The sequence below is a fragment of the Branchiostoma floridae genome, chromosome 13, assembly GCF_000003815.2.
Source record: "Branchiostoma floridae strain S238N-H82 chromosome 13, Bfl_VNyyK, whole genome shotgun sequence".
In the NCBI taxonomy this organism is placed as follows: domain Eukaryota; kingdom Metazoa; phylum Chordata; class Leptocardii; order Amphioxiformes; family Branchiostomatidae; genus Branchiostoma; species Branchiostoma floridae.
Genome location: NC_049991.1, coordinates 17,793,432 through 17,802,164, shown reverse-complemented (window position 1 = coordinate 17,802,164; position 8,733 = coordinate 17,793,432). Strand labels below are relative to the sequence as shown.

The window sequence follows — 8,733 nt, the reverse complement described above, 5'->3', positions numbered from 1 at the left end:
ACATCAGCCTCGGCCCCTTTCCACTAGACGACGAACGCGCTGCGCTCTCACTGCGACCTAAAAAGAATATGTCTAACCTTCGATGAACCTGAACAATACGTCTGATTTGGATCATATGATACCGCGTTTCCTTTACCGAGAAAACAATTATGACGTTTGTGTCGCCAATACCAAAGGACAATGGCTTCAGGTTACACTGCGTCCTTTCTGTCTGGTGGAAAGGGGATCTAAATGGGTGGCTCGACATTTGCAGCCTTGATTGCTATGGCTTTCTCACTCGGTTGCACAAAGCTCGAAACATTGTCTGCTGAAACGTGATATAAACTCTTATGACCTTTCTAACATGTCATTAAGCTCATTGGGAGGGAAGGATGTAGAAAACACACTGCGACCTAAATAGGATATGTGTAACCTTTGATTTCATACTCGTTACTAGTATATTATACAACATGTAAAAGTGTGACTGAGAGGGCTACAAAACACAAAAAAGTGTGAAAAATTAGTTTCTTTTCTATACAATTCGTTGAACGATCTGTCAAATTCTAGGTCGCAGAGAGATCGCGACGAGTGCGCCGTCCTATTTGGAAGGGGGTATAAGCAAGGATGTTTAAATTCCACCAGTCTTAGACAAAGAGCCTGATATCTTCATTTCTTATTTAAAAATAAGGCAAGGTCATTGACTCCCCTTGTGATTGCACAATCATCAGCCTGTGTTGCATCAGGCCGATCAGACGACTTGAATTCATGCATATTCATGAATATCATTTAAAGGTCATTAATGAATATTCATAAGTAACATCACCTGGTAAACAAGGTGAAGGTAATCGTAGTTTAGACGCATCCTCATGTTAATCTATAGATAGGACAATTATCATCAATGTTTTACACCAGGACAACAGATATTTCATATAGTTTATACTCATTGTAAAGTTTTAGTATCGATTTTATTCGACATATAAGACCTTGATTTAACACATTCTATTATGTGTAAAGAAAATGATCTTATTAAGGTGTTATATGTTGAAGACAGGGTGTGTCATCTTGGTGGCGACTAATTAATTAGAACTATTGGATATCATCATGAATATCTAAATGGAACCGCCATTTTGTTATAGAAGGGGTCGAAATAAGGTGCATAGATATAAATACCTTTCATGTGCTTTTCACTGTAAGGTAGTCTACCATAGGCAGTGGATGGAGGCCTTTTCGTCTAAGCAAGGATGTCTAAGCCTCTTCGGACTCAGGCAAAGAGGCAGAAATCTTCAATCTTTGTAAAAAAAGTAAGCCAAGGTCATTCACCTTTAATATGGTTGCCTGTGCTGTGTTGGACCGATCAGACGGCCTTATACGTATACTCCCTTTGCAGTAGGACGGCGCTCTAGCCGTGCTCTCTCTGCGAACAAAGCATTGAAAGATCGCTCAACGAATTTTATAGAAAAGAAACGAATATTTTCACACTTTGTGTATTTTGTTGTCTTCTCAGTCAGATTTTTGCGTTTTGTATGATATACCCAGTGTGAAAGCGAAGGTTACACATATCCTATCTAGGTCGCAGTGAGAGCGCAGCGAGATCGCTGTCTAGTGGAAATGGGGCCTTTACAGACGTCATGCATATTCATAAATGAAATTTAAAGGTCACAAATGAATATTCATAAGCAACGCGACTTGTATAAACGTGTCGTTTTCTTGTGTTTTAGTTTAATATATTATTCATTTAGGTTGTACGTTGTCTTTTGCACCAGATCAACATTGATATGCATGATATCTCTAAAACTGTACAAATAGAAGTACATGGTCTTATAAACATGGTCACCAGCATTTTAGACACGGTTGTTCTCGTCCCTTGTGATTGCGTAACTTTTAACCAAAGTTGCGTGAGTCGGTTGGCTAAAGTAACAGGTCCACCCATAAAAAAGTTTGGGGACTTTACCGTGGTCATGCATATTCATGAAAACACAATGGAAACGTCATAAATCTCATTAATATTCACAACTGGGCGTGCACTAAGTGTGCTCAAACAAAGCAAACTCTATATTGAGACATCATGTCATGCTTCCTTTACTAAGAAACCAATCATCTTCGTCAAAAAGACTATATTAATAAATAGCACGCAGGTGTATTACGCCTCAGTCTGGTAAAATCCACTACCACTGAGAGCGTGCGGTCCGATTGCGCACCAAAATGAGGTAAGATTTCATGCAATGTTTTAGATCAAAGCTCATAAATACTTGGGTTGATGAGTCAGTGGTGTGGATCGAATAAAACAAATCCGTGTTACTTCATCGGTTTATTATCTTTTTTTTAAGTTTTGAATACTATATCTTTATTGAGAAAAATGTTTGTGTTGCGCCACTACACGTAAAGTCGACTAAAAGTCATGCCAAGACGCAGTTACTCAAGCAACTGGATATGATATTGGAAACAGTCAGGCGTTTCAACTAGCATCCACTAGTTTTCGCCAGTGACACTGAAGTGATCTGGCAGAAACTGATCTTTTTATAACATACCCTATGAATGAAAACAATTTTAGATGTCCATGTCTGACCGTTTCCAAAATCATATCCAGTTGCTTGAGTAACTGCTTTTTGGCATATCGTATTACCTGGATGTCTAACCTTCATCGACGCAACTGAAAGTTAAGCTAAGTTTTCGGTTGTGATTTGTTCCAATCAAAATTGAAGATTTCAAAGCACAAACACTGTCGTATATCGTTATGCGATGTTTTCAATCATACTAGTGTTTCATTTAGACACGTTTTTTTCTTCTCCAGGACTTTGTTGGTCCTGTTGATTCTTTGTGCCCTGGTCTGGCAGTCAGGGGCATGGAGGAGACGACGCCGTCGCAGGACGACCTCTAGTAAGCGATTCCGCAATCATGTGATATCATTGTCAAATTTTGTCAGATAAATTTTTAAATTTTGTCTGTAAAGTTTCTCAAAATGTTGCTTTACTTATACCCCTTTCCACTAGGACGGCGCTCTCGCCGCGCTCTCTCTGCGAACTCAAATTTGACATATCTCTCAACAAATTCTATTGAATAGAAACGAATATTTTCGAATCGATTTTCGCTACATGTCACGGGGGTATTACGACGCACAGTGACTGACTGTTTTTTAAACTGGAAATCCAGAGTGCTGGTGGTGGCCGAGCAAAGGGATCCACGTGACACGCACGGGTTGTAACTGGCCATTCAGTCACGGGGAGACCTGCTCCTTCCACTGCAAGAGTGGCTACGGCTACCACAGCGGAAGCTCCACCAGGCAATGCAACAACGGAGCGTGGACGGGATCTAAGTACATCTGCAGGCGTAAGTCTGGAGTTGCCTACATAGGTTCTATCAAACGTGAGATGAAAACATTCTGACTGGCAGAGTGCATAGCTCAGTATGCTACTGTATGAAAGTAACAGTATGTGAAAACAGTATGTAAGTGACTTGAATAAGAATTTAATGGGTTTTACACTGCAATCTATTTTTGAATACACATAAATTAAGGAGCTTTCGATAAAAGCTCCTTTTGATAAAAGCTCCTTGCATAGATAAATCCCATATTTCCTTACGAGAAATATTACTGACAAAAAGTACTAGCTTGTATAACTATAAATAGACTTTATATACAATTGGATTAGATTAGATTAGTTGTTAGATATTAGCCATAGTACTTAAGTCAACTCCTATGTACATACAGATTGCCATACATTATAAATGTCGAAGTTCTTCTTCTTTATATTTCTGAATGACGACACTTTGAAGCAAATTAATATCTAAACGTTACACTTATTCATTGTAGTTGATATTCTAATGCCCACAATTACTATTTTCTTAATCAATATGTTAATTAAGGGTTGCCTTTAGTTCAAAGGCGACACATTGATTTAATCCATATCGCGTTCTTACAGGCTGTACCATTGCACCCGGAGTGCAACCTTGGCATCATTCCCAAACGTCTGGGTGTGGATGGCCGTACCTGCATAATGAGCAGTGCACCTTCACCTGTAAGGCCGGCTACACTTACGTCAGCGGCGATTCTACCAGGACTTGCCAGAACAACAATGGACTGACGGGCTATTGGACTGGGTCGCCGTACAAATGCAAGAAACGTACGTCAAACTCCAGCGCAATTCGGGCCTTTAGTCGTAGCTACTCAGTTAGAAGATCGACATGTAAAATAATATTCAGGGCCGTAAGTGGCACGTTGTGCTTGGGCAAAATAGTTCAAGACAAAATACATTACATTTAGCAATGTTTTCACGATTTCATGATTTTGCCATGTACATTCAAAGGCTTGTAGTATTTCATACTTGACATATTACTTTAAATTACCAGGATGTCTTCTCGGACCCGTTGTGCTGCCTTGGCATAATGCTGAAAAACACAACTGTGGGTGGCCCTATGATCTCGGAGAGACCTGCAACTTTCAGTGCAAACCTGGATACGTATACAGCAGCGGTAGCCCTTCTAGGACATGCACTGGAAGCGGGTGGGACGGCTCTGCTTACAAATGCAGAGGCATGTATATAAATGTCTAATTTTGTAATTTTGTCATCACAAATGTACTTTCAGGGCTTTTCGTTTTTGAATTCTGCTTAGGAGCTTGTCATTTTGTAAATTGTGGCTTTTTTCCTCTTAACTTATTGGTGCATAAATCTCCGGCCACATACATTGTACAATGCGCTTACCTAAGCCTGTAACGCGTCAATCGCACCTCAAACCCAGGTACTAGTAAATCACAGGTGAAATACTAGTACGTAAAATGTGAGGCTATGTTAAACCCAGCCAAGTATATTTGACAGAAAATAGTTTTCTGTTTGTAGCCCAATTACATCGTTATGTGAATAATGTAGTTTCCAAAAATTCCAGTTTGTGCTCATTTGTCAAAGTGTTTTAGTTGTCATGTATACTAACATACAGTCGATCGAAATAGAGTATACTCTATGCAGGTGACTTATCCTTTTCGCTCAATGTTACTACCAGGCTGTCTCTTTGGACCCATGTTGCCTTGGCATAATGCTGTAAAACACAACTGCAACTGGAAATACCAAGTCGGAGAGACATGCGACTTCACGTGCAAGGACGGTTATACATACCATAGCGGCAGCGAGTCTAGGACTTGCACCGCCAGTGGTGATTGGTCCGGCTCTCCTTACAAATGCAAAGGTAAGTTTATAAACGTCTATCCTTGGTGATTTGTGGTCATCGGTTTCAATTTTCCTGTTGCTGTTAACATTTATATAGGCGTAAGTATATTATCTTCGGTAGCCAAATTCTCAATTTTGCTTATTTACTGCAATGTCTTGGTTTGGTAGTACAGCCAATTATCTATCAACAAAGAAGAGACGGTCTCTGTCTTTACCCAAACTTTTACCTTTACTTTACTTAGTATGTATTTAATTAAAATCATGTTTGGTCTTACAACGAGAAGACCTAAAGCCTAGTTGTGTTGATTTTAGCGCAGTTAATTTTTGAGTTGATCGGTAATGGCAACTGGTTTTGTAACGATTAGCCTTTGCTGTATGTAGTCGGAAGATGATCGATGGCAGTGAAATTTGTTAAGCTCACAGTCTAGCTCATAGCTACTAAAATTTTTATCAATGTACCAACCATTTAAGATCAATCATCGTAAATTTGTAGAAGATAACGATTAAGATCTGCTGAATCCTGTTGTGGAAATATCACCCATGCTTCAGAATTCAGATGGTGCTTTTTGTCGGATACCTTACATTTGTGGATGACTGCATAACGGCATAATGCTGAGATCTGTCATTTCCTTTATTGTGATCATTGTATATCAGGGTGTCCCATTGGCCCAATGCTGCCTTGGCATAATGCTGTAAAACACAACTGCACCTGGCGATACCAAGTCGGAGAAACCTGCAACTTCACGTGCAAGGAAGGGTACACATACAGCAACGGCGACGCTTCCAGGACGTGCCAGGACGGTGGAAGTTGGTCTGGTGCTCCTTATAAATGCAGCAGCTCTGAAGGTACGCACACTTAGTTCTTTGCTTAAAATTTAGTCCAAATTGTTATTGCATGCTTAAGAACAACTTCGCGATCGCTTAGTGATTTTATCTTCAATTAATATATATTTCTTCTCAAACCAGTCCGTTGAAATATTTGAACTCATGTCTTTGTCTTTTGAATACATGTCTTTCTGTTACTGTTTTGAGTTATACTTGAACGACTTGTACGACTTGTACGAAATGTAACGATATAAAGTGAAACGAGAACTAGACGCTTCTCGTATAGGTTAATAGAAGACTGTAGAAGCCGCTGAATTACTAACCTATGTATGCCCTCTTTTGCAGGAGGTTGGCTTTGGGGCTAAAACGTTGGTGGGTAACACTTATACAACCAACTATTTCCATATCTGTGACAATCGTTGTGATACTTTTAATCTTGGAGTAGGAAACATACATGTATAGGATGCACCTATTGCAACATGTTACTTGCGCTTTTGACAAGGCCTTTCTGAGACAATAGCAACTACAGGCCAAATAATTTACCTTACCTTACCTAGTTATAAGCTTCATCGAAAGTAAGACGATGCATGGTTTTGTCTGTAGCTACGCTTACATCTTTAGTGGCTTTAGCTGTATAAGGCATGAAATTTGTGGTTTGAGAACTTGAACCTTAATAGTATAATCATAATTTTGACATCGTTATGCATCTACATGTTTGAGATATCAGCGAGCTGTAGGTTTTTAAGTCAACGATTTAGTCATTATACTATGTATTCCGATTTCTGTACTTGCTCTTTATTTTTTTTTGTAACAACATGTGGTCACATGAATATGTCAAAGACTCTAAAAAGACAATGGTTAAAGTAAATGTTAATTCCGTAGCATTCGAGATAATAAGGAACGACATAAAATGGCAAGTAGCTTTTACGTCTTGTAAGTGCATGAAATTCTGTAGCTAATGCTGGAACTCCTACTTGATGTAAATGTCTCTGTGGTGTTCTTGCTTCCCAAATAAAAATGGTACCGGGAGATTCGTCTGATTCGTGCCGTTGTTTTAGAACAGTCATATGGTCAAAAAGAGAGGTAAAAAGAGTAGTACCAGTTAGAGTTACATTTGTAACAAATGGCTATATGTAGAAACAAAATAGGAATTTATTACTGTTAGAAAAACTGGGATCGGTTCATGACGTGAAAAGATAAATCCCTTCGAAATATTTTGTCATTCTTCCGTGCGTACTTACAACGTTTGTTTATATCATCTTTTAACACAATTATTTTTAAAATATCGATAACAGTAAAGATTTAAGATCTGACACTGTTCATTTATTCAATTGAGGTAGCAAATGAGCCACACGCTCATCATTGAAACAAATATCTAATTCATCGGCACAGAAAGGTCGAGGGCCAGATAGTTTCCCCCATTGTCCTGTAGTTGCCAAAAGCGCAATATGTGGTTTCAATAGTTATCTGCTGTCGCACAGAAGAAAGGCTTTAGGTCAAAGGGTAGGTAGTTTTATGTCACTGCCTGGCGGCGTAAAGGCTGTTGTTGGTTAAATGCAGTGACATGGAATGTATTTGTTTTGGTAGACGGCATATATTTATGGATTTGGGAGGGTGATAAGCATATGTGGAGAAAATACTGAAAACCGTAAGAGTAGTGCGACGTTCAGTTTTGAACGGGTTTTTATTTCAGAATGAAATGTTACATCTTCACAGATAAACATGTCATAAGAAAATCCAAACAAAAACTCATACCTGAATAAAGATGTATACACTCAGCTGGCCAAGTCCAATGACCCCCAACGCGAATGACATATTAGATTTTACAGCCGAAGTGGTTATAGGCGTTGACAGTCTTCAAGAGACCTTCCCGTGGCAAAAACATAACTGTCGGCCATGATTGTGCCCATCAAACGGTCAACCAAATGTGCCCTTGACAGATCTGCTTGGAGATATACCATTAAGAAAAACAGTCCTCAACACAAGATACTCACTCGTCTCGGAAACAGAGTCCAAACAGTGCTTTAAACTTTAATCGTTATAATGACTTCTTGGGTTGACATGTACAGGGAACGCCCAGACCATCATGAAGGATCTGGTCTAACAAGTGAGGATAGAGCATCGTCTGACTACAGAATATGAAGTACAATGTCAATATATAATATCAACAGTTCTGTGTTGTGAAGAAATCGCCAAAAGAAAATAAAGAAGGAACGAAATCAAAAAAAGAAAGCTGAAACGAAAGGTAAAACTTTTTACCGGGGTTTTGTTACGTGAGATCCAGAGACCAGGCTATTCCATTATCAGCCTAAAAGGGTGTGTTATTGTTGGTTGGAAATCATTTAGCGCATTTGTTAGTCGTATTTCTTTAGTTATAATACGTTGATAAGCCAAAAGGCAGAAGACTCACGCCAATAATAATAATATATAATGTTCAGAGAGGTGTTTGTTGTGGCTTCTGTATAGTAATGTGTTGACCCCATTCCCTTCCCTATGAGCGATACTGTGTCAGCCACATATTGCCCCTTGAACCCAAACACGATATAAACCCGTAAAACTTGTTCACATTGTGCATATACGTGACAAGCGTAACACGAATGGGCTTTCTCATTGTGCAAAGGCTGATAACCATACAAAAGCCCAGCCTGAGGATTCTCAAATGTACGCGTCGTCCACACTAGCAATGTGATAGCTCTTGTTTTTCTTGAGATTTCAGGCACATATGTATATGTGGTATTCATGTTTTGTCACAGATTCAGTCACAGAGACGCTA

The 8,733-nt window shown here is 39.2% G+C and overlaps 2 protein-coding genes across 5 annotated transcripts in view; one reads left to right on the top strand and one right to left on the bottom strand.

Moving 5' to 3' along the window:
- Positions 1–8,733, bottom strand: part of LOC118429731 (rab11 family-interacting protein 4B-like) — a 193,631-nt gene that overhangs the window by 127,391 nt on the left and 57,507 nt on the right. The gene's annotated exons all lie outside the window — the stretch shown is intronic.
- LOC118429735 (complement factor B-like) lies at positions 4,976–6,981 on the top strand. Its single transcript, XM_035840357.1, has 3 exons — positions 4,976–5,154; positions 5,790–5,981; positions 6,306–6,981. The coding sequence occupies exons 1-3, from the start codon at positions 4,989–4,991 to the stop codon at positions 6,323–6,325; spliced, it is 378 nt and encodes a 125-aa protein (XP_035696250.1). The 5' UTR covers positions 4,976–4,988; the 3' UTR covers positions 6,326–6,981.